This window comes from Ursus maritimus, unplaced genomic scaffold (genome assembly GCF_017311325.1).
Source record: "Ursus maritimus isolate PB19 unplaced genomic scaffold, ASM1731132v1 scaffold_19, whole genome shotgun sequence".
Classification (NCBI taxonomy): domain Eukaryota; kingdom Metazoa; phylum Chordata; class Mammalia; order Carnivora; family Ursidae; genus Ursus; species Ursus maritimus.
In genome coordinates this window covers 47,288,377-47,315,485 of record NW_024424341.1, presented here as the reverse complement: position 1 = coordinate 47,315,485, position 27,109 = coordinate 47,288,377, and the positions used below count along the sequence as shown (strand labels likewise).

Genomic DNA, 27,109 nt, shown 5'->3' with positions numbered 1-27,109 from the left:
CAGGTAACTAAATGATATCCAGTAAAGTACGCACGACCAAAATGAAAGTCCAAAGAGACAGGAAGCTTAAAAAACAACGAAACAGAAATGAGGAGCTGAAAAGTACAAACCGAATTTTAAAAGTGCACTAAAGGGTCAGCACCTGACTTGATCAAGCAGAAGAAAGACTTAGACGACTTACAGATTACTCATTTTAAATTACCCAGTGAGGAGGGCAAAAAACTTGTGGAAAAGGACAGGGTCTAAGGGACTTACGGGACACCAACAAGTAGACCAATGTACACATTAAGGGGACCCCCGAAGGAGAGGAGAGTGAAAGGGGGCAGAGAGCTTACATGAAGAACAAATGGCTTCTACTTCCATAATTGTGGAAAAAAAGAGACATGTTCAGGAAGCTCAGTGAATTCTACGTAGGGTAGCTGTCAAGACATGAACACACTGACACATGATCATTAATTCATCAAAAATCCCAAGTGAACAGAAAGCTTTGAAACAGCATGACAAAACTAATTCCTCTTGTGTAACAGAGCTCCTCTAAGGATATTAATGGTTTTTCAGAACTTACAAAAAGAAATGCAAGGGATAGTATCTTCAAGTACTGAAAGATCAAGAAAATATCAACCAAAAACACTGTATTTGGCGTAAATGTCCTTCAAAAATGAAGAAATGAAGACATGCCCAAGTCAAATACCCTAGAGGTGTACCTTTAGACCTGTCCTACAAGCAACACTGAAGAAAGTCTTTCTGGTTAAAATAGAAAGATTCTAAATAGTAACTAAAACCATATGAAAATATAAAGCTCTCTGGTAAATGTCAATGTTACACAAATATGGAAACCTAGACTATTGTAATGAGGTAGCACAGATTGCTATTTTCTTACTGAACGAATTATTTTAAAGAATAAAAACATAGGGGTGCCTGGTTGATTCTGGCTCAGGTCCAGACCTCAGGATTGTGAGATCAAGCCCTGTGCTGGGCTCCGAGCTGGGCGTGCAGCATACTTAAGATTCTCTCTCTCCCTCTCCATCTGCCCCTCCCATCACTCACACATTCTCTCTCTCTCTTTCTTAAAAAGAAAAAAAAAAGAATGAAAGAGTAACAATGACATATCTAAATTATAGAACACAAAACAGAGAATACAGAATTATTAAATATAGGGTTGTCAGTGACCTACAGTGGGTACAGGGATAGACATGATGAGTAGTAGAGTTTTGTATGCTCTTGACAATATTAGGTTAAAATGGTTTGTTACAGCTTTGAGAGGTTTTAAGTAATCCCCATGGTAACTGGAAATAAAAAAAAAAAACCACAGAGGGGCACCTGGGTGGCACAGCGGTTAAGCGTCTGCCTTCGGCTCAGGGCGTGATCCCGGCGTTGTGGGATCGAGCCCCACATCAGGCTCCTCCGCTATGAGCCTGCTTCTTCCTCTCCCACTCCCCCTGCTTGTGTTCCCTCTCTCCCTGGCTGTCTCTATCTCTGTCGAATAAATAAATTAAAAAAAAAAAAAACCACAGAAGACATAAAAAGGAAATGAAAATCGCATCAAAGCATGTCACTACAAACATCAAATAAATATAATGAAGCGCACTGGGAGGGAAAGTAGGATAAAATAGTCTAAGAAGTACAGAAAACCATGAAAAAACAGCAGCAGCACTTCCCTTTCGTCATTACTCTGATGGTAAGTAGATTAAACTTCCCCCATCAAAAGGCATAAACTGGCTGAATGAGTAAAACACCAGATGCAACAACCTCCTGTCTCCAAGAGATCTAAGGACACGCATAAGATGGAGGTAGAAGTATGTATAAGGACATTTCATGCAAATGGAAACCAGAAGAGGGCACAGGGCGCTATACGAATAGCATACAAATGCATATTAAGTTCATGGAGTTTCAGGACAGGAGAAGGTTATATAGACATAAGGAAATGAAATTACCCAGATACTATAACAATTACGTGGGCACCTAACAACAAAGATCCCATATATGTGAAGCACAAAAGACAGAACTGAAGCAAGAAATCACCAGCATCCTTACAGTAGCAGAGCTTCATACCTTGATTTAATTGGACAGAAGACCACACTCAAGTCCAGGAGGGAGAGCACTTGAACAAGATTACAGTCAATAACATATGATGCACATATAAAGACCACTCCACCAAGCAAGAGCGGAATACACAACCTTCTCAATCACATAATGTTCTCTAGTAGAGACAAACTGTCTACAGAGCAAGTCTTAACAAATGTAACAAGATTAATATCATAAGTATCATTTTTGATCACCACGGAATAAAAGACTGAATAGCAGATAGGAACTGGAAATGCCACAAATATTTGGAAATTAAACAACATGCTCTTGAACAATCAATGGGTCAAAACGAAATTAAAGAAAATAACCAGTAAATACCTTGAGAGTAATGAAATGAAACAATATATCCAAACATACTGAAATCAGAAAAAATCATTATTTTTTTTTCAAGATTTTATATATTTGAGAGAGAAAGAGAGGAGAGAAGGAGGGCATGAGCGGGGGAAGGGGCAGAGGGAGAGGGAGAAGCAAGTCTCCTGCTGGGCCTGCTGAGCGCATAGCTGGATGCAGGGCTCGGCTCAATTTAAGGACCCTGAGATCATGACCTGAGCCTAAGTCAGACGCGTAACAGACTGAGCCACCCAGGCGCCCCCAGAGAAAGTAGTTCTAAGGAAACAGTGGAGTGAAAAGGCGACCTGAAAAATGCAAGGAATTTTTTTGCGAGCTTCTAGAGTAGAAGGCTTTAACATCTAGAACAGAGAAACAACTTTTGCAATAACAACCAAACAGCAACTAGCATGATTTTTCTAATCATGAACAAAATTTTCAGGGGGCACAATCGAAGGAAGATATATAAATGGACAAGACATAGGGAAGATGCTCAACCTCACTATTGATTAGAAAAATACAAATCAAAGAGTGAGTCATCACCTCTCACCTGCTCAGATCCCACTATTCAACATGAACAAAAAACACACGTGCTGGAAAGGATGAGAAGAGACTGGAACCTTTATGCGCTGCCAGAGGAAATGCATAGGAAATAATCACTAGGGAACACAGAACGGACGTTCCTCAAAGAGTTGCAAAGCAGTTTCCCGTGTGATCAGCCATCGCAGTTGACAGTATCTAACCAAAGCAATTCAAAGTGGGATCTGCAAGAGATACTTGCACAGGGAGATTCACAGCAGCAGCAGCATTCAGAAAAGCCAACAACAAATGAAAGCAACAGCAGTCTCTGTGAATGCATAAAGAAAATGGAGCATATGTATTCACTAGAATAATATTCAGCCTTGAAAAGAGACACATATTGTCACTTTATAAAATGTGATGATGTTCCGTTAAGTGAAATGAATGAGTCGCAGAAACATATACGCTATGATTTCATTTAAGTGATTAAACCTAATGTCGTGAACGTCATGAAGAAGGAAGGAGGGAAGAGAGAAGGAGAGAAAGAGAGGGTGCCAGGGTCTTAGAAACAAGTGTGGAAGTGGGTACTTAACAGGTATTAAGTTTTAGTTTTGCGGGATGAGGAAATTCCAGAAATTGGTATTCCAATAATGTCAACACACTTAACACTTTAGTTGAAAACAGTTAAAACGGTAAATTTCATGGCATATACTTTTGACCACAATTAAGAATAAATTACGACACCTAAAATTGAAAGAGATTTAAATTTTTTTAAATTACCTTTAATTCAAAAAGGTGTTTCTCTCAAGAGAAGATGAATTCATCCACAAATAGATGATGACGTTAATTCCATATGACAACTTACCCAGGATAAACACACAGTATAAAACAACCACTGACAACTAACCAAGAAAAGAAACAAACGAGGTAAGTCATGAACCAACAATACACGGGTAATATTTATACAAACAAATACACACATAATTTTATTGGCATTTGACATATGGCTGATTCCTATTTCAATTAAACCCTACACTGTCTTTGAACTCCTAAGTTGAAAGTTGTTATCCAAAACTATAAAACACACATAAAGAACAAAAGCACAAGTCACTAATGCTGTAGAAACTATCAATAAAAATGAAGCTTTTTATTGAATGCAAAACAATAAGAGAAATGTTAACTGTAATACTTCTGAATGAAACATAGACATGCTATTATAAAAGGGGTTCTCCCATATAACAACAGTTTTAAACTGAGACCAGGCACTCAAGAAAAGCAAGCATCTGAAGTATTAGCATGTGTTATGTGGCATAAATTGTGCTCAGAAAATTCATTACAGTCAATCATAAAATGTTCTAATCAAATTTTATGGATGAGCTTTTAAATGACATTAGAAAATTTGTTAAGAGATAGTCCCACTTTTACAAAGAATGCCAAGGCTGTAATTCATCCTTTAGAAGCAACATCACAAACAAACATATGAAGACCACGATTGTTGTAAAATATGCTGAGTGTCCCTGCCACGTAAAACAAACATTTAGGTATAAAGTATACCACAATTCACATATATTTTAAGATAATTATTTCAAGTAGCACTTCCCAAATCACATATTCAGGTGTGGTCTCCCCCGGGACCACTGCACCTCCCCTGGGTCACGTTTTACTCATTCCCACCTACCTGGATGTAAGTAAGGCTCCTTTCTCTTCACATCCCAGGGCTCTCCCTTGGCTCCAAAAAAGGTGAACAGGTGTCACTTAGTATAACAAGACTCATTTATTTTAAAAACAGAAGTATGAGTTTTGCTGGATTCCTTAATTTTCAACCCACTATTGTCCTCAATAGAGAAGAGAAAACACTGTAGGATTCTAGAAAATGGTTTCCCCAAATGCTCTTATTTGGTGAGTTTGAATGGGATGTTTTTATGGCAATTATATGTGCTACTAGAACACAAAGAATGACAACAATCCTTTTTAAACGTTTACTAGAAACCAGATAGTATTGTAAGTTAAGGCAAACAAACAAAAAAAGAGAGCAACAAATAATTTATGAGACCAAACATACTTTTTCTGAGAGTATTTGGCCAAACGTCCAGGAAATGGAAGAAACGAAGTCTTAACCAAGGTTATCTGACTGAGTTTATGTAACACGACACACAGGTCTACATACAGAGACGTATGCAGCAATGTTTAACGCTATGTTCCGTAGGGACCAAGAGTAGGCTGTCCCCAAGATGGACACCTCAGCACGCACATTCTTTTGGGCTAAAGGTAATTGATACCCTGGCTTAGGAGAAACGTTTTACCCTCCCTTAACTTTGCAGAAGGATCTAAACTGGGGGTCTTTCACACAACTTGGGTTATTAGTAGTGACAAATTTTATCGGAGTGACCCACCTGTGACATGACAAACACCTAACTACCAAACATCTACTCTTCCTATTGCCTTGTGAAGTGCATGAGAAATGACCCCACTCCTCTTCCTTAGTTCAGGAAGACATAAATACCTCATTTTGCCTGACTGCCTTTGGGATTTCCATGCCTGTGAGGGTTCCTTATACTTACGAAATTTAAGTCGATCTTTCTTGTTAATCTGTTTCATTTTAATTGGATTCTTAGTCCAGCTAGAAGGACCTTAAAAGGGACAGAAATCCAAGCTCCCTGACAGAATGCACACAAAGTTGATCTAACGAAGCCAGCATTGATCTCATCAGTTCAGATGAAAGAATGCACACTACAGGTCATATATCCCCAGGCACAGCGGTACCGGACACGGGACATGTAGCCTACGCTCAAGACATAGGAATGTGACCCCACTAGCTTACGAGTACTCAGCACTACCCTACAGATATAATTAGGGGATACACCTCATAAAACCTCTCAGATAAGGAAGGAAGATATTTTTCTGATTCAAAGCGTTTTCAGATGGAATACACCTCCAGGGCGTAAGATGAAGCGGCACCAGAAGTTATCAAGGACATCTGCTAACACGGCCTCACGGGTCTCTAAGTTTTCTTTTCTGTTTTTTCCAGTTCCACCTGAGGCCACAAAATCACACCACTTCTATTTTTTGTAGAGTTTATGACAACAGAATTGTTTAAATTCACCTTATTCTAACAATAAGGTAATGAAAGGCTGAATTCTTTTTTTTTTTTTTAAGATTTTATTTATTTATTTATTTGACAGAGTGAGCGCACAAGCAGGGGGCACAGGAGAGGGAGAAGCAGGCTTCCCACTGAGCAAGGAGCCTGATGCAGGACTCGATCCCAGGACCCTGGGACCATGACCTGAGCCCAAGGCAGGCACTTAAACTGAGCCACCCAGGTGCCCCTGAAAGGCTGAATTCTATGTAACATAGCAATTTCAAATCTGCTTAAATCCAGAGAGGTATTTATCACACAATTTGATTTTCACATCAATAAAATATTAGATATAAACAAAGCACATATAGTGAAAACAGGTCACAATAAATGAAAGTGTAGACATTTTGCTCAGTCATTAAAGAAAGCCCTTGGCATTTCCAGTTATACACCATCAAATTACTCATTCTTGGTGATTTAAAAATACAAATCGGGGCGCCTGGGTGGCTCAGTCAGGTAAGCATCTGCCTTAGCTTAGGTCATGATCCCGGACACTGGGATCCAGCCCTGAGTGGGCTCCCAACTCAGTGGGGAGCCTGCTTCTCCCCCCCCCCTTGTTCTCTCTTGCTCACTCTCCTCTCTCAAATAAATAAATAATCTTTAAAAAAAATTTAAAAAATAAAAAATAAAAACACAACTCAAATATGGATCCCAGGGCTTACTTTCGGAGGTACTGGCATAGATAACTTACAATAGTGATCCAGTTTGGAAGTCAGTAGGGGCCAGAAGCCTACTCCCCCTGAGCAGGGAGCCCAATGCAGGCCAGATCCCAGGACCCCAGGATCATGACCTGAACCGAAGGCAGATCCTTTACCGACTGAGCCACCCAGGTGCCCCGGAAAATGACATTCTCTTGTAACACCCCACGGCCACAATGCACTTTAAGAGTCAGGAGAAGCACAGATCACAAGTCTGTGGCCCAGATGCATCTGCCTCATAGAAATTTAAAATTCTTCACAATGTGACCAATGTAAATGCTTGACACATTCTGTAGATGAGATTCTGAATGAATCCAAAGACAAAAGATATTAGTTCCTCTCAGTAGAGCCTGGCAGAGTCAACTTCTGCACCCAGCAGCCATCCCACAGGGATTCCCATTTACGATGCAAATAATTTAGATGCTCCATTAGGGGAAGCATAGAAGAATCAGCCACTTAGCACGCTGAGCACTTTGAATTTAGCCAGGCTAACTCCAGAGAAAAGCAAGACACAAAATCAACCCACCATCTCCAGGGTGACACCTGAAGGACCAAGATCACTGTAATGAGCACATTCATTCACAGCTAAAGCCCCTGAGGTAGTGCTGGGCATGTCAACCAACCAGCAGAGAAAATAAACCGGCACAATTGGAAAAAGGGGATGGAGAACCACCTTCGCACAATCTGGTGGGACTCATGTCTAATACACATGGATTACCTATTTGCAAGTATCTAAATACACAGAAAAATATACAAAGGATTTTAATGCTCAAGTGGTCTAAACGAGGATCCCTCAGATACTCAATTTGTGTACTTACGCATCCTCTTCAAGCGAACCATCTATTAAACTCCACAAATTGAGAGGGATACACATTTTGACTGCTATTTAGAAGCCTTTTTTTTTTTTTTGAAGATTTATTTCTTTATTTTAGAGAAAGAGAGAACACGGGGTTGGGGGAGGCAGAGGACAAGGGAGAGACTCTTGCAAAGATTCATCACTCAGCCTGACACCAGGGCTCCACCTCATGACCCTGAGATCATGACCTGAGCCAAAACCAAGACTTAAGATGCTTAACCGACTGCACCCCCCCCCCACATCTCTACTTAGCTTTTCAAGGAAACATTAATATAGTATCCAAGCAGGAAACAAATAAAGGACCTTCTGAAATAGGGCCAAAACCTGAGCTCAAAAATATCAACTCCTGTGCAAGTACTTCCTTTGCCTACACCACCTTTTTATAACTTAAATAGGATGCCAGGAAATGAGGCATTAAAGTTAAATTCCCTGTCAGAGAACAAGAATTCTTGTCCCCTCAAAGGTCTTTCTAGCTGGACTAAGAATCAAATTCACATGAGACAGATCAACAGGAGAAAATAAAATTTAATAGGTGTATGTACAGGAAATCCACAGAGAGGTGGAAGTTCCAAAGACTGTCAGGGAAGAGGAGGTTCAAATATTATCCTGAAATGAGGAAAAAGGGGTGGGGGTCAGGAGCTTCGCACGAAAGGAAAACACTTCACAGGGTGATAAGAAGAACACATATTTGGTAATTGGATATTTGTCTTACCTTACATTTGGTTCAGAAATCAACTTTGTCACTGTTAATCTCTCATATTCTGGAAAGACCCCCCCCCCCAATTTAGATTCTTCTGGGTTGTTAATGGCAGGGGAGGGGTAGAATGTTCTCTGGAACCTGCAGGTTCTCAAGTACCTTCAACTTCAATTATCCAAAGTGGCACTTTCCAGGGGGAGGTGGGTCGATAGAGAGGCTGTTCTGCTCCTTCAGTTCCCCCATCTGAACCTTGGGAGTTTCACATATCACAAGTTGATCTGGTAGATTACCTCGTGTCACTGATCTAGCATTTTACCCTGGCAACAGGTCAGTTTAGTCAAACTCATTTCAAGAGGCAATGATACAGGTGTATTTTCAAAGGTAGCCCTGTAGTTGAAGTAGTGTTATTAAATAAGGCATTTATATGAAAACAAAAGAACTACGGTTAATGATTAGATCAAATGTTAAGGTAGGTTCTGACTTCTAAGGGAAGCCAGTTGGGCAGACTTCTAGCTGTTAGACCTTCAGATAGAGTGAGGGCAGGCAGGGAAACCTAACAGATTGTCCTGGTTTATAGTTTAAATGCCTTTGGTAATCTTTTCAGTGGCCCATAAAGCCACACCACTGACTGTCGATGCATGAGCTACTGTGACAATTTCTTTACAACAAGCCATTTAGACTAAGTTCACAGAGCTTCAGGAAGAATGTCAATTTTGTTCTCATATGATTCCAAGTAGAAAGGTGAGAGAAAAATGAAAATGTTTGGGGACTTGGAGCCACGCATTGGTGAACATTAGAAGAAATCAGGATGCAGTCCAGTTAATGATGAATACTATTAAAATCTAATTATCTACAAAATGTTATTGAAACATTTTTACCGTATAATCATGTGCATTTTACCCAAGATAGCCAAATTAACATTAATTTGATTACAAAATAAGTCTAAGAAAAAAAACACTTGGCCTGATTATTTATATAACTCAAGGTAGAATGGAGGTTGAGCTATAGATACTTTAAAAAGTTTTTCAGGAACTTTTCATGAGGAATCTCTAAACTGAACTTTTAATAGCATCTCCAGGTCAGAGCCCATATGCCATATACTCGCCACCAGACTTCAGGTACGGCAACTACAGATTTCAGGGAATTCCTCTCTTCATGAAGTTCCCTAAACATCCTGAGGTTTCTGCACCTGCTAGGAAGTAATCTTCCTTGCTCACGTGGTAAAGCTGCTGGGAATTCTGTAAACAAGGTATCCGGCTGATATTTCCAAGGGGGCCTTATTTGCTCTATAAAGTCAACAGTTCCCTATAGCTGTCTTGTCATATCTGAGCCTATGCAGCTCTTTCTCAGCTATGACAGTCCAGTCAAAGCCACGGTTATATAACCAGTGTTTCTGCTTGTGTCTTGTCATCGTGAGAACAGATTCTTAATGAAATTATACAAACATATATAGAGGCATTAAAACATAAAAATAGTTACTGAGACTCTCTGACTTCTGGAGGAATCAGGGAGAAAAGCTCAATGTTCCAGTTTGTTCACAAAGGTATATTTTGTGTGACTGCTGCAAGTCAGGTAACTTAAGGGACAAAATTTCTTAAATCTGTAAAAACCAAAATATTTTTTAAAGGTTTTATTTAAATTCCAGTGAGTTAACATGCACTGTCATATTCGTTTCAGATGTACAATAGTGATTGAACAATTCCATACAACACCCAGTGCTCGACACAACAAATGCACGTCTTCACTTCCATCACTTATTTAACTCATCCCCCAATCCATCTCCACTCTGATAACCATCAGTTTCTTCTCTATACTTAAGAGTCTATTTCCTGATTTGCTTGTCTGCTTTTTTTTCTCCTTTGCTTGTTTCCTATATTCCACAGGAGTGACATCACATGGTATTAGCCCTTCTCTGACTTCAGTCAGCATAATACTCTAGCTCCATCCATGTCCTTGCAAATGGCAAGATTTCGTTCCTTTTTAAAGCTGAGTAATAGTCCATTCTATATATATACCACATCTTCTTTATTCATTTATCAGTCAATGAACACTTGGGACTGACTGCTTGAAGCAGAAATGCTCACTGCCACCAACTGCTGAATCGCTCCTCCAACAAATCCATGGCACAGACAGCACCAGAGCCTGGGACTGTACTCATCACGGCACTCAGTAAAGGGAGGACGGTCCCACCCAGCAGTGCAGCAGCTTCCATGAAAGGTCACCCACCTACAGTGATCTAACCTATGTTGGGGTCATATACCTGGGATACTAGCACTTTGTGCAACCACAGCACACACTTTGCTGATCTTGCCTATGCCTCTGTCCAGAAGGCTTCTTCGTCTCCAACATCTACTCTGCCATGTGACATTCTGAAGCTAGGCACTGAATGACTGCATCATCAAACACCTTTCCTCCACCCACCGCCACCGATCTAGGCCTGGGCAAACACAGTCATCACAACAGCATCTGGTCCTCACTAACACACAGGAATTCAATTAAATCGTAAAGATCAAATAGGACTTCCTACTTCTCAGAAACCCACCACACTTGCCAATTCCTTTATTCCATTACAAGTATTCATCAGATGACACCACCAAGAGCTGCCTGTGCCTTTTGAGTGACTAAAGGGAGTCACGTTGAGTTCCCTACCCACTATAAAAAGAGCTCTTCACATTTTCTTTTAATAGGACTTAACTTTCTAAGGATGGTGCCATCATCGTGTTTTGCTTACATTCATATCCCACATCCCAGGGTTAAATGTCTGAATTGATACCCATTGGCCTTACTTGTTCTAATTGTAATTAAAAGGTCAGTGAGGACACTCTCATAACACAGGTAAAGATGAACGTTTGAGATGCTTAGATAGGTGGAAATAAAACTGGGGATAAATAGAAATGGAGATTTGGAGATAACCAGGAAAATAAACAAGTAGAAGTTATTTTTTTAAATCCAGGGAGTCAGTTGTGCAACCCAGGAAAGGTGTCCTCTCTCCACATGCAGAATTCATGCCAATTCTTCATCCTCTGTACTTTCCATCTCTTAATTGGGGCTACAATATGACTCTACTGGACTGTATTTCTCTAACTTACGGGGTATCTATTACACACCAACCACTGTTATAAGTGTATGTTTACTTTACAGAAACATGAGAACAACACCCACATGTATGAAGTGGGACACATAACTTTATTAGGGGCCATGGAGGATTCCTTTAGGATCCCTGGGAAAAGTCCAGATAGCCTTTCAAACTAAAACAGGTTTTAGTAAGTTTGGTGGGAATCTTCTCTAAAGGACACATAAGGGGAAAGTAATGGGAGACAGGAGAAATGGCTGCTCACAAGGGTGGAACGGGAATGTTGTATCAGAAGGTACATTAACTTCTCACTCTGCAGCTTGTTACGTAGGGAATGCACTAGGAAGATTCTCTTCTGTCACTTAAAGTCCCCTGCAAAACTCCTGCCTACACAAAATCTATGCTGAATAGCACTGTCATGGAGTACTTCAGTTAGTCGATCAATAAGACCCATATACAATCTATAATATATCCATTATATTATCCCACTAGTCCCTAACAGGAGAAAATGATACAACAGATAAACTAAGGGAAAAACCATCACACATTATCTAAACATTAAGGCCACTGAGAAAATGGATTACTAGATATATTTCCACTCTGTTGCCAAATAGGTGATAGATACCAGTTACCTACAACCTTATATAAAACGAGATAGGTTAACATTGGTAGTTGGATAACACTTCATTACATATCCATGTTAACATGATAAAAACCATTATGTTTTATTAATTAAAATATATTAAGTTCACAATAGACTAAGTTATGCATTTCAATCCCCTCTATAATCCTTGCTCAAAATACAGAATTTAAGTGTTAAAAAGCATTCAAGCACTGATATAATGATGTGGGAGTAATGGTTCCAATAATTTTCAGGTGTGAGGTCATTCTCAACAAATGTGGATGTATGCTGTGGCGGGAGAGAGTCAGCTACCCTCTCTATGATACCTGTGAGGATTTCTTCCTTTCAACCACATCCACTAATATTCTCTACTTCTAACTATTGCTATCATGAGGCCACATCAGTATTTTACTGGATTGCTACCTCTTTTTCCTCTAATACCAGTTGGTAAAATATTTTATTTATAATATTCAGGAAGTTCTTCAGTTTTAATAAATGGAGAAGAATGATGTTCTGAACACCTTTTTCATGACAACTGTCATTACTGTTATAACCATAAACAGTATCTCCATTCAGATTTTCTTCATATATTGTATATTATGTTGTCCTTCATCTTCCATGGACAATTAGATATCCACGAGTCCCACCTAATGAAGGAGAGATCTCTTAGCTCTGATGAAGCAACAGTCAGTCACATAATTTCACACACTAAAAATAAATGTATTTTCCGAAGTGACTTTAAGAGTAGAGACACATTAATATTTGCTAGACACAAATATCAGATAGGGTCAATGTAAAAAAAAAAAAAACACCTATTGAAATTAATTAGAACTATGCAAAAATCTATCCACTTAATCTTTTGAAGCATAATAGGATAGACATTTTCTAACAGTTTAACTTTGTTATTATTCCTTATCATGAGTATTCTGATGTAATGTCTGAATAGATTGACTGACGTAGTTTTCTACTTGGTTTCTGTGACATTTATTGACATTTGATGTTCAGTTACACTCATTCCTAAATATTTACATTTTTCAAGTTCCTTTATGCACTCACGGGTGTTTGCTAAAATGTATATTTAAAATGAAGGTCTTTCCTCATTTGTTAAGTTTGTAGGGTTTGAATCTTGTGTGCATTCTGGAAATTAAGGATTGAATTCCAGTTAAAGGCACTGCAAATTTCTCTGTATTTTAGCTTTTATTCTGTATGAGAATTATGATGTTGAGTAAGTTGGGAGTTCCAGATAGAGGCTTAACACATTCTTTTACCTTTGTAATGCTTCTCCTCAGTATGAATTCTGAGATGCTGAGTAAGGGTTGAGCAATCCTAAAAGTTTTACCATATTCTTTACATTTCTAAGTTTTTTTCCAATATGAATTCGCTGATGTCCAGTGAAGCTGGACTTCCAGCTTGCCAAATTCATTACGTTTGCAAAATCTTCTCCAGTATACATTCTCTGATCAGAAGTTAAGACTTTAGCATTGCTTAAAGGCCTCGACACATTTATTTTGGTTAGGATTCCTTCAAGTATGAATTCTGTGATGTCGAGTCAGGTGTGAGTGCTGGATAAAGGTGTCACCACATTCTTTACATATGTAAGGTTTCTCTCCACTATGAATTCTGTGATGTCGAGTCAGGTGTGAGTGCCGGTTAAAGGCCTGGCCACATTCTTTACATATGTAAGGCTTCTCTCCAGTATGAATTCTGTGATGTTCAGTAAGCTTTGATTGCTGGTTAAAGGCCTTACCACATTCTTTACACTGGTAAGGTTTCTCTCCACTATGAATTCTGTGATGTCGAGTCAGGTGTGAGTGCCGATTAAAGGCCTGGCCACATTCTTTACATATGTAAGGTTTCTCTCCAGTATGAATTCTGAGGTGTTCAGTAAGCTTTGAGTGCTGGTTAAAGGCCTGGCCACATTCCTTACATATGTAAGGTTTCTCTCCACTATGAATTCTGTGATGTCGAGTAAGGTTTGAGTGCTGGTTAAAGGACTGGCCACATTCTTTACATATGTAAGGTTTTTCACCACTGTGAATTCTGTGATGTTGAGTAAGGCTTGAGTGATGGTTAAAGGCCTGGCCACATTCCTTACACTGGTAAGGTTTCTCTCCAGTATGAATTCTGTGATGTTGAATAAGGTTTGAGTGCTGGTTAAAGGCCTTGCCACATTCTTCACATTGGTAAGGTTTCTCTCCAGTATGAATTCTTTGATGTCGAGTAAGCATTGAGTGCTGGTTAAAGGCCTTGCCACATTCTTCACACTGGTAAGGTTTCTCTCCAGGATGAATTTTGTCATGTTGAATAAGGTGTGTGTGGTGGATAAAGACCTTGCTACATTCTTCACATTTGTAAGGTTTCTCTCCAGTATGCGTTGGCTGATGTTGAGACAGTGCTGAGTGCCAGTCAAAGGCTTTACCACATTCCTCACAAATGTAAGTTTTCTGTCCAGTAGCGACTGTGTTATGTATGTTTAGTCCTGATGCTTGACTCAACATGTTCCCAGGTTTATTACATCTGTATGTGTTTTTTTCCATGTGAATGCTCTGATTATCACCACCATGGGAGGACTGGTTAACAGGTTTCCCACATTCATTATATTTATAAGGATTCTCTCCCATAGGGATACTCTTGTGTATAATCAGGTTGGAGCTTTGATAAAAGACTTCCACACATTTATCACATTCATAATGGTTCTCTGGAAAATGAGTCCTCAGACATTTATTAACATTTGAACCCTTGTTAAATTGGTTCTCAGATTCACTGCCATGAGCAATTCTATTTTCACTGAAAATCCTCTGATCATCTTGTAGGGTCGACTTCTCGGTGAAGGACCTCTCAAATGGATCCCACTTAGCACTTTGTTCTTCATTTTTAAATCTCTGATTTCCAGAAATATTTGACTCAAAGGTCAATCCAATCCTACTTTCAAAATGGTTCAAATAATTATTTTCAGCACGGACTAGGCAACTTTCCAGATTTTCCAAATTTCCGTTCTCCAAATGTGTATGTTTCACCATTTGATTTGAGCCCTTGTATATAGAAACACACTGCTTTTCAGAAGTAGCAGACTTAAGAAGGGATGTTTTCCAAAGTGTTTTATATCCTTCACCATTTTGGGCAGTGAGATTCATACTATGGACAGTTGTCTCAGTTTGGATATGTCCTTCATGATATCTTTGATGCTCTTCACTCTCCCCATCATTTTTCCAGTCTATCATTAAGTGTAAATTCCCAAGGGCACTATGATTATATCTACCCACTGCCACGTTTTGGAAAGAAGCTTCTATGCACAGCTTTGGCAGGAAACTCTGGGTGCCATGTGAAGATACAGCTGAAAGATATCGAATAAGAGAAAAGTAAAATCATTCCACTTACTATTCTCAGATGAATATAATGAAAGCTTCTAATATGCAAAATTAAAATCAATCACAGAACTTCAGCAATATGGCTGAGAAAGAATCATCAGGACTTCATTCCTCCAGGGAGACATACACTTGCAGACAATGTACAGACCACATAGCCTATCACAGAGATCTGTCGTATTGTCATGCTGAAGCACACATCATGATCCTATACCTCAAAAATCAGGAAAAGTGCCATTTGATCCCAAAAGTAGCAGAAGGAAGCAAATTTAAACTTAAAATAGAAATCAACAAAATAGGATAGCAAAAACAGGAAAACATCAACAATAGGAAGGTTGGATTTCCAGAAAAGATCACAAAATCGATATACTTTTAACTAAATAAAGAATGGAAGAGAGAAGACTAAGTAAAATCAGACGTAAAGAAGTGAAAGGAGACACAATATAACTGATACCATAGAAACAAAAAACAATCTTAAGAGGTGATGATGGATAATTATATGTCCAAAAATAGATATCAAAAAAATTTGTGTAAATCTCAAAAAGTGTATAACCTACCTGAATCCACTATGGAGAAATAATAATAATAAATACAAATATCAAATAAACCTACCACTAAGTTGTAGACTGAAAAAGTAATAATAATTAAAAAAAAAAAAAAAACCTCCCAACAAATAAAAGTCCTGTTCCAGATAAATTCTCTGGATAATTCAAACAAATATTTAAAGAGAAAGTACTTCAAATCTCCAACATCCCAAGGAGTGAAGAGAAAGGAAACTATCAAACAATCTCTGTGACACTTGCTTTACCAGGTTATCAAAGCCAAAGGAAGACACTACAAAAAGAAGACTACAAACTACTACCTACAAGGAATAGTTAAACTAGGTCCACAATAAAATAAAGCAAACTGAATCAAAAGCACATTTCACTATTTTACAACATAATTAAGTGAGAATTCTTCCTGGAATTCAGAGACTTTTAACATACGGAAAACTATAAATTTAACAGTATGCATTAACAAAATTGAAGGTCAAACATGACATGTTCTATTAATTGATGCAGAACAAGAATATGAGTATATCGGACACAGATTCATGTTTAAAAACACTCAAGAGGAGGAAGAGAAGGAAACCACCTCAGCATAATACAGACCATATACATATTGAAAGCTGAAATCTAACACATTCAATAGTAAAAGACTGAATGCTTTTCCTATATGACCAGAAACAAGGTAATGGAGTGACTTCAGCACTTCCATTCAACATAGTACTGGATGTTCTAGTCAGAACAACCAGGCACGAAAAAAATACATAAAAGGAATCCAATTCAAAAAGAAAAAGCTATCTCTGCTCACAGATGACATGATCTGTAGACAGCCCTAAAGAATGCCTATTTTTATCTTCATGCTATTTTATTGTTTGGTCATCACTTGTATTGTTTATTTCTGCCAATTTTCCCCACTAGACTTTCCATTTTTTATTTTTTTAATGCTATAAATGCTTCAGTCAAGAAAAAAAAAAGTTCAAATAAACAACGAAACATTACACAAGGAGCTAGAAAAAGAAGAAACATAAACATGAAATTAGTATAGGAAGGAAATAAAGAAAAATCAAGACATAAATAAAACTGAGATCAGAATCAAAACTAACACTGAAAATCTCTATCAAAATTCCAATGCCATTTTTTTTTTTTTTTGGCAGAAAGATCAAAACCCCTATAACATGCATGTGTATGTTACAGGATAACACCCCCAGAATAATTTTGAAACTGAAGGGTACTACACTCCTTGATTTAAAACATACTACAGGGGCGCCTGGGTGGCACAGCGGTTGAGCGTCTGCCTTCGGCTCAGGGCGTGATCCTGGCGTTATGGGATCGAGCCCCACATCAGGATCCTCCGCTATGAGCCTGCTTCTTCCTCTCCCACTCCCCCTGCTTGTGTTCCCTCTCTCGCTGGCTGTCTCTATCTCTGTCGAATAAATAAATAAAATCTTTAAAAATAAATAAATAAAAATAAAACATATTTCAAAGCCATAGTTATCAAAATAATGCACCACAGACATAAATACAGGGATCACTAACAAAATAGTAGAGGTGAGCTAGACCTGTCCCTATCCAGTGTTAATGTGTATGACAATGAAGTGAAGATCCTGTCAAAACTTATATTCTGATTTGGATTTCTGGGTGGGATCTGAATTTCCATATTTCTCACGAGCTTGCAAGTGATGCCAGTATCTTAGTTCAAGTGCCACACTTTTAAATTCCAAAAATAAAAAGAAAAGAAAAGAAATGGATGACCTTGAACATAAAGAATATTGTGGAAATTACAACTTCTAATACCAAGAACAAAACAATTCTTCTTGAACATTTACTACCCACTACATCACATTCTAACACTTTTTCATAAATTCACCCATGAATCCACACTAACCTATGAGAGGAGTAGAATTGTTCTTCCTTTTTCAAAAAAAATACCTTGGCAAAACTTCAGTAATAGTAGAGCCTGAGTTTTACCCAGATTGTCTGAAGTTGAATCACTCCAAGACAAACACACAGACCACTATATAGACCACCATATACTGCTGTTATATTTTACAATTTTAAGGCAGAAGAACATTTATGATGCATGTTTTCTTTCTCTAGAGCAACAGGTAAGTGGTAAGAAATGCTATGTCTCTGACATGAGTGTGGAATAGAATGGAAATGTGTAGGGCCAATCTCCACTTCAAACAACGTTATCTCCAGCCAACACAGGACAGCGTCTTCATTTTCAAAGCAGACTACAACGTGAAACAGAAGGGAGTTTCCTGATTAAATAAGATGACTTATGCACATCTTTCAGTAAATCGGCCCAAAGTGCATAATAACAAATGAGAAAAACTATTAACCTTAGAGTAGAGGGATCCAGCAGAGAGCCCAGAGGACATGAAGTACACGAATCTCTAATGGGTCACACTGGTGACGGTGCCTAACATTCTTCAACAGACACATGATAACGACTGTGAAATAAACATCCGGGATAGCAAGTAAATCATAATCTCAATGTTAAACATGAAAACTTCCCTTTCTTTCCAATATCAAGCCACAGATACCATGCACACGCTGTACTCTGCAGAATGGATTTAAGCTTTGTCTTCACGTGTGATCACTGGCTTTCAGAGGCTCTTCTTTGCACTCTGAGCCGCTGAATCACAAAGGCTTGGTCCAGAGACCCTGACAGGAGAGCTGAACTGATACACAAGAACTGGGGACTCTCGTCTCCTCTAGGTGCCCTTCCCTCACTTCAGAATGTCCTCCAGGGTTCCTGAAACACTGTGTGATTTCTCCACTGCAACACAGATGCACTGCGAGTTTAGATTCAAGTCCTAGTCCTCACGCTGACCAACGTCTGTCCAATTTTTGTCTCTCAAGAATAATGGTCTTCTGTTCTTTCCTGAGAGTGTCCATAGCAAGGGACCTGTGTATAAACATTACTGATCTAGTCAAGTTGAAGAGGAACAAAGTTCATTTAAGGCCAGGGCTGAATCTACGGCTCCCTTACCTCATTTAGCTCTCAGGTTTAACCAAAGAATGATAAAAATTAATTCCTTTCTAGGCGGTGGAAAAATAGAAGAGGCATACCTCATCACGGGAACCAGGAGACTGAATCAAGGATGTGTGGAAACCAGCTTAAGTTCAGTCAAGGGCACTAAGTGTATTTTTAAAAACAAAACAAAACCAAAAACGACTTCTATACTCTGAAGCACACTGCTGCATCTGGGCAGTCAAACTTGAGAATATGCTCCAGACAAAATTCCAGGCCTGCATCAGAGGATGAACGGCTTAAAAGGGTTCCTAAACACAGGGAAGAGGATAAAACAGGGGAGCCTGGAGTCCTTCCCTCCCTTCACTTTGCATTCAAGCTAACGTCACTCCTGCATGGTGAACTTCATCAGCCACTCTTCTCTGGACCTCTTTTTATTTCTCCTTCTTCAAGTCACCATGCCAAACATATTCGTGGACATAGCTCCTGTGTTGACAACACAGGTGCAATCTGCTTCTGGTACAATGCTAATTTCTTAGCTTGGATCCCACAGATTACACAGATTTTAAAAATATCACGGTTNNCCTACACTTTACTAATCCTCAGTGCTTCATACTACAGGGTCTCTTCTGTTTACATGTCAGGCTTCCCCCTAAAAACTGACTTTGCCTGAACTGAGCACAGGAAATAAAATCAGTTGCAATTTCCAGTATCCTCAAAAGAATCCACTTGTACAGAAAAGCCTCTGTGAGATATTTGGCCATTATCACATACACGTGCATGGTTAAAAGATGAGAGACACAGCACACTGCGGGGAGAACTCTTTAAGCTCTCACAGAAATGACTGCTCTTCCATGTACCTCCTGGGCTGCTCAGCCAGTGAGGACTCCAGACTCTTCTATGTCCTTCTATTCACTTCTCCACCCTGCTAGTAACTCTCTCTTCCCTCCCATATCTTCTCCTTTCTCCGGCAATTTAGCCTTATCTCCATTGTGTTACAGATAAATTTGCTTTCCTAAGTCTACATCCTATTATGAATACGTAGGATCAGCTTCAATAGGTTAGCTTTCTTTACATGCAAGTTCTAAAGAACGCAGTTGAACCTAAATAGGTATATGCATATCTTTGCAATTCTGTTTTCTATTAAAGCTTAACTGACACAGACTGTTACGCTGGTTCCGATGTACAACACAGTGATCTGACAACTCTATAGGTCCTACTACGCTCACCGCAAGTGAGCTACAGTCTGTCACCGTACAACGCTATAATAATGCCGCTGAACATATTCCTTATGCTGTGTCTTTTATCATCATGACCCATTCATCCCATAACTGGAAGTCTGCACTTCCCATCCCCTTTACCCATGTTGCCCATTGCCCCTCTCCATTGCACTCTGGCAACCAGCAGGTTGTTAACTGTATTTATGGGTCTGTTTCTGCTTTTTTGGTTGTTTCTTGCCATTTATGACAATGTGGATAGACCTAGAAGATATCATGCTATGTGAAATAAGTAAAAAAAAAAAAAAAAAAAAAAAAACCCACTACATGATTTCACTTGTATGTACAATCTAACCAACAAAATAAACAAAACCAGAAACAGACTCATGAATATCTATTTTGTTTTGAATAAAGTCCATGGATAATCTTGAAAACTATAAAAATTCCAAGATTACACCATTCCATAGGTGAGACAAATTGGCTTCTAACAATTTTCCAGTGCTGGCAGAAGAGATCCTGGATCAAAGTCCAAGGATCTTATGGCTCATGACACAGCAATCACCATAATCTTCTTGCTCACACTAATTCACTTACCAGCCCCCCAACCACAATTCATACACGTAGATGCTGCACACGCAGTGGGTTTGTGTCACATCTAGGAGACTCGGAGCGTAGGAAACCACAATATATTAAAGGAACAACCAATATATCTGCCCGCACCTTTGCCACTGGAAGGAGACCTCTCCATTTTCCTGTGCAGTAAACAAATCTGTCCTCTACCCATGAGCAAGATAGTATCTCTATATTCCAAAGCCTTTTTATATACAAACATCAATGGAAAAACAATTAGAATAAAAACTTTCAATGCTTCTATCCATAACACCTGTAAAAACTGAAACCCATAGAAAATCATGTCCCAACAGCATCCCCCACTCAGTTTGATCCTGGCTTGGCTACTGCCTAATTTTCCCATGTGTACACCCACCTCATGAAACACTCATTAATCTTACAAAGCATCCAGGATAAAAGGTATTCAAGTTACACCAGGAAACATTTTTCAAGGCTATGATCAGCAGGATACATTGCAGAAGAATGGGATGAGCTCTCGCGTTCCCTTCTGCAATGTCCCTGTGGCCATGCATTCAACCAGGTGAAGAAATCGCAATACCCATTAGGGACTACCTTAAATTTCCATAGTGATCCTTCTAAGAGAGATGGGTAAAGAAAGAATGAAACTGTACAAAAACATACAATACAATTTACACGAGAGTATTCTGTACTCCTTACCCAGGCAAAGCAGGTCCTAGATACAGTGGAATCATGGCTTATTACAATAAAAGGGATGAGAACTGGAAAACACATAGGAATTAGGGCAGAGGAGTACAGCAAAGGTGTTCACCAATAATCAACAAGGAGTATTAAGAAGACCAACATAGACCTAAAAGACGTATGAGATTGTGTAAAATGAAACGGAAGTGGTCGCAGGGACAAAAATAGTGTGGGTAGCCCTGAATGTAGGTGAAGAACACTGATCCTATGAATGCACCTGACACACTGCTTGTGTCTGTACTGGATGAAAATCATGGAACCACTAGTCCAGATCATGAGCTCACAACATGATTTCAAGAATAGTAACAATACTGTACACAGCAAATGAATGATTTGGTTCTAATATGCAGAACAGTATCTAAAATACACTTCCCTTTATATTTTACTGCTCATTTGGAAGTGACATACAGCAGAAAATTAAAAACTCTTGTATCTGGAAGCTTTTACTTTAAGCTCCTTCCAACAATCATCCATAGGGCTAATATTATTATTAGCTATTAATAATCTGGAAGACACCCAAGACCCACACTGTACCACACTGGACACACCCCTGGCCACTTTGTAAACATACAAAAGAAGTATCCACCCAAAACCATGGCAGAAATCTTTTCACCCAAAAGCTGTCATGGTTGATGGGAATTCTTTACAGTCAATGACCAATGAGTTATACATACTCACATGTCTGGCAATAAAATCTGTAGAACTTAACCTACACCCAGTGAACTAAAGAGAGAAATAATGGTAAAAGAGCTATCGGTTTGCCAAGATTTTCTCTACATGTATGAGAAGACGAATGCTCAATTGACAAGCCACTTGAAGCCATTTTGCTATGGGAATATAGGAATAATTCATCTGTGCAAAGAGGCCCATGGAAGGTTTTTGACATCAAAACTGACATTGAGGGGCGCCTGGGTGGCACAGCGGTTAAGCGTCTGCCTTCAGCTCAGGGCATGATCCCGGCGTTATGGGATCGAACCCCACATCAGGCTCCTCTGCTATGAGCCTGCTTCTTCCTCTCCCACTCCCCCTGCTTGTGTTCCCTCTCTCGCTGGCTGTCTCTATCTCTGTCAAATAAATAAATAAAATCTTTAAAAAAAAAAAAACAACTGACATTGAGTGTACAGCCCTGTGAGATTGTAAACATCACTAGAGGCAGGAAAAGATGGAAAGAAGTCAGAGGAGAAGTCTGCTCCAAGACTGAGGTGATATTTATCAATGTCAAGAAATGACTTTGGTAAGCAAATTAAAAGAAAACACAATACAACTTTTTCAAAATATATTTCAATTTGTTATCAAATTTGATGGGAAAAAAGAAAATGAATAGGAAACCTCAGTCACTACACAAACCACACAACACATTCATTTCTAAAAGATTTCTGATCAAAACTGTAAAGATAATGATGTTTTTAGAAAAGCACAAAAGGATTCGATCTCTGTGGTCTTGGTATAAGGAGAGATTTCCAAAAGCGATAAAGATCACTAACCCTGAAGGGTGAACTAACAAACTGGATTACACTGAAATGAAGAACTTCTCTGCATCGCAAGCTCAAGAGAACGAAGTAGAGATACAGAGAGAAGACAAAGGACTTATTCTCACCATATATACAAAACTACAAAGATTGAAGAAAAATATATCACAACAGTGATAAAATGGGCACAATGACCATTAAACACTTTGAAAACGAGATTATCCAAAGTTTGATGCCCAACTCCATACTAACAGGAACTGACAAACAAAAACAAAAAAGGAAATAGAACCAAGACTTGGTAACATCACAAACCAACCAGAAGGCTACTGTGATGGGGTACCAGGGTGGCTCAGTTGGTTAAGCGTCTGCCTTCGGTTCAGGTTATGATCCCAGGGGTCCTGGGATCGAGTTCTGCGTGGGGCTCCCCACTGAATGTGGAGTCTGCTTCTCCCTCTGCCCCTTCCCCCACCCATTCTCTCTCTCTCTCTCTCTAAAGAATAAATAAAATCTTAAAAAAGAAAAAAAAAAAGAAGAAGAAGAAGAAAAAAGGTTACCATGAAAATGACATAAACTACCACGTTTTGGAAAGTATGTGGTAGGCCAGAAATCCAATACACTCTGGTGGGTGTGAAAATTTGTACAAATACTTTACAAAGTGTTTGGAGTATTTATTAAAGCATGACATATTTAAACATATTTACTAACAATTCGCTCCCACATTATAGCCAAGGACAAGTGTATTAAGGAGTATTAATAAATACTTAATAAAAGACAAATTATAAATTTTACACGCCAGTACTATTCATGATAGTCCTACACTGAGAACCATCCACCTGTCCAATAGCAGTAGAATGATGCACTCAGTTGACATTCACAATGGAACTGGAACCTTCCATTCTAATGAATGATGCACAATAACATGCAGTAAATACAGATAAATTCACAAAGAACAGTTGGAAAGAAAAAAAAGCCAAATATAAGAGTTCCTGGGGTGCCTGGGAGGCTCAGTGGTTAAGCTTCTGCCTGCTTAGGTCATGACCTGGAGTCCTGGGATCGACTCTCGAATCGGGCTCCCTGCTCAATGGGGAGCCTGCTTCTCCCTCTCCCACTTCCCCTTCTTGTGCTCTCTCTCTCTCTCTCTCAGATAAATAAAATCTTTAAAAAATAATAATAAAAGAGTTCCTGCTGCCTGATTACATTTACATAAAGTACAAAAATGAGGACAGCAATCTCTTGCCTTACATGTTAAAAGAGAGCTGAACTTTGGGGAAGTTACTGAGGAGCTCAAGGGAAATTTTAGAGGACAAACATTATTCTGTGTCTTGATCTCAGCAGCTTATTCAGATGTGATCAGTTTGTGAAATTACACTGAGCTGTTTACTTATGATCTCCACATGTGACTTTACTTTTTAAAAAATTTCATCAAAAAGGGGCACGTGGGTGGCTCAGTCATTAAGCGTCTGCCTTCGGCTCCAGGCGTGATCCTGGCGTTATGGGATCGGGCCCCACATCAGGCTCCTCCGCTATGAGCCTGCTTCTTCCTCTCCCACTCCCCCTGCTTGTGTTCCTTCTCTCGCTGGCTGTCTCTCTCTCACTCTCTCTCTATTAAATAAATAAAATCTTTAAAAAATTTTTTTCATCAAAAAAATAGATGTAGGTAATTAGAGAAATATCATAATGTATATGTTGACAAGTTGAAATTAAAACTAGGATGTAATTTCACACTGTGACTAGATTTAAAAAGCATTTTTTAAGCATGTTTTAATTTCTAGTTAAAACAATGTGGTACACAATTCACAGAAATAGAATGAAAAGTAGTTATTTTAATAAAATCTACTCAGGAAAACATAAGAACAAATAATAAAAAAAAGTAGGGTGTAAGGAAAAACAAAAAACTTGGTAAATCCAAACCCCATTATCTCCACTGTAATATTAAACATAAATAAACCAAATGTTCCTGGTAATGCCAAACTTTGCTTGAATACATCCCATTGGAGTTTTCCTAGAGCTATAACGAAAACAGAAGGAAAGAATTGGAAAAACAAAAAAACAAAAACAAAAAACAAAAACAAAGAAAGAAACAAAAACACAACCCATGTAGTGATAACCAAACAACCAGCATAGCAATATAATTATCATTTAGAATAATCTTTAACACTAAAGGAGTTTGTCACTGTTATTTACAGTGTTTTCAATACCTAAATATACGCCATTTCAATATAAGTGAAGAAAAACAATCTGTGTTAGTATGTGTGCATATTTATACACATATATATATAAAAATACACACAAACACAGGGAAACATTTATTTTTTGCTCATGAGATATTAAAATAATCATCACAGACGGCTGATATCATCAACATGGTGAAATAAGGTCCAGTGGGTGTCTCAATCAGGTAAGTGTCTGACTCTAGTCTTCAGCTGACATCATGATCTCACAGTTGTGAGACAGAGCCTCACATCTGACTCCCACATCCTGCACCAAGCTGGGCAGAGAGCCTGATTGTGACTCCCTCTCCCTCTCCAAAAGGAAGGAAGGAAGGAAGGAAGGAAGGAAGGAAGGAAGGAAGGAATACCTAGTTCCCACTTCAATACTTTTCTTTAAAAAAAAAAAAAGATTTCATTTATTTACTTCAGAGAGAGAGAGTACAAGTGAGAGCACAGAGGGGGAGGGGCAGAGGGAAAAACAGACTCCCCACTGAGCAGAGAGTCCAACTTGGGGTTGGACCGCAGGACCTCAGGACCATGGCCTGAGATGAAGGCAGATGTTTAAGCACCTGAGTTACCCAGGCGCCCCCCCACTTCAGTACTTCTCATAATAAGGTCAACTAGCAACTATTCACATAGGACATCACTGGGCAACTCTCAGGACTCAGGGTTGAGGTTGAAACACCCCCTGGACCACAGAGTCAAGAAGGACAACATTAGAAGGGTAAGAGGAGCAATTTCAGGCTGATCACAATGCACCTTCCCAAGGTCAGAACAGTGCCCCCCCCCCCAACAGGGACCAACAGGAACTACAACTGCTCCACTAAGAAAAAGAACCCATGGTAGGCACCCAGTATTCCTCAAGTGGCAATCTACTTCCTGGATGGCCATTAGGTCTCATATCAGTGGAATCCCCGGGGGCATCTGTGGTGCTGGACACTGGGGATCACAAAGACATGGAGAAGGTGGATAGGACTTCAGCAACCAGTGCTCAGATCTTGGAAGACTCCCAAACCAGACTGTGTTCCACCTTGCAGTCACACCCATTCGGAGATCCCAGTGACTCTGACCACTTGCAGAGCTGAGATAAACGCACCTGGTCTAGGGGCTTTGTCAGCGGCTATGCCTGAGTTGGGTCTCCAGCCAAAAGGTTGAGCTAGATCATAGAGGCCATTCTATGACCCTATCTGGGAAGGCATGCAAGTTGGAAGTCACTTTCCACTGCTGAGCATAACCTCTAGTTCCCACCCCCTCCAACAGCAAGCATGAACAATTGCTTGAGAAAGAAAGACCCTGGGCAACCACACAGCCTATCTTATAGGCCTATGGGGAGAGAGCCAAGCCAGCAACACTGTCCAAGTGCTGAGCATAACCCTGACTCTGCAGGACTAGAGAGCCTGAACAGTGAGCCAAGGCAGTCTCAGAGTGAAGTCTATTATACCGCCCAGAAACAGAGAATGGCCTTCAGTCCTGTCAAATGTTTGAATATAACCTCTGGCCCCACCCGACCAGAGATGTGCCAGCACTGGCGCCCACAGTGCCAATGGGCACATGTCTGCCCTCCATGAACATAGAAAATATGGATTGTAAGGAAAATCTTGACCAGGGAAATCATTCCAATTTTCAAATGCACACAGGCTATTCGGTTATATTTCAAAGTTCAATATTCACATTCAAATAGAGAGGATTCAGCATGAAACATGACTAATGGGCTACCTTTTTCATGAAGAATAAAATCCAAAGTATTCACTAAGTCTGACACATTCGTTTTCATAGTGCGTACGCTGTCAGCAGTGTCATGCATTTGTTTAGCTACACTCTCAATAATACTTCTATAGTATCCTTATTAAAAGCACCAAAGTCGCAGCAGTAACAAAAAGGAAGAAAAGCTATAATACACAAATGTGAGGAAAATTAATCACAAATAATCTGAGGTTTAAGGTCACTGGGAAAAAAGATTATTAGTGATATCATCCCACTGCTT

General features: G+C 39.3%; 3 protein-coding genes across 4 annotated transcripts in view; 1 reads left to right on the top strand and 2 right to left on the bottom strand.

Moving 5' to 3' along the window:
• Positions 1-27,109, top strand: part of LOC103657337 (zinc finger protein 91-like) — a 686,132-nt gene that overhangs the window by 558,425 nt on the left and 100,598 nt on the right. The gene's annotated exons all lie outside the window — the stretch shown is intronic.
• Positions 1-27,109, bottom strand: part of LOC103672894 (zinc finger protein 675-like) — a 93,970-nt gene that overhangs the window by 59,121 nt on the left and 7,740 nt on the right. The window lies entirely within an intron of this gene.
• The window catches only part of LOC103672896 (zinc finger protein 675-like), a 52,187-nt gene continuing 32,738 nt past the window's right edge, over positions 7,661-27,109 (bottom strand). For both annotated transcript variants that reach the window (XM_008701601.2, XM_040632920.1), the window contains exon 5: positions 7,661-15,347. In XM_008701601.2, the coding sequence (XP_008699823.2) occupies positions 13,537-15,347 (1,811 nt within the window). In that variant the 3' untranslated portion in view covers positions 7,661-13,536. The remainder of the gene's footprint in view (positions 15,348-27,109) is intronic.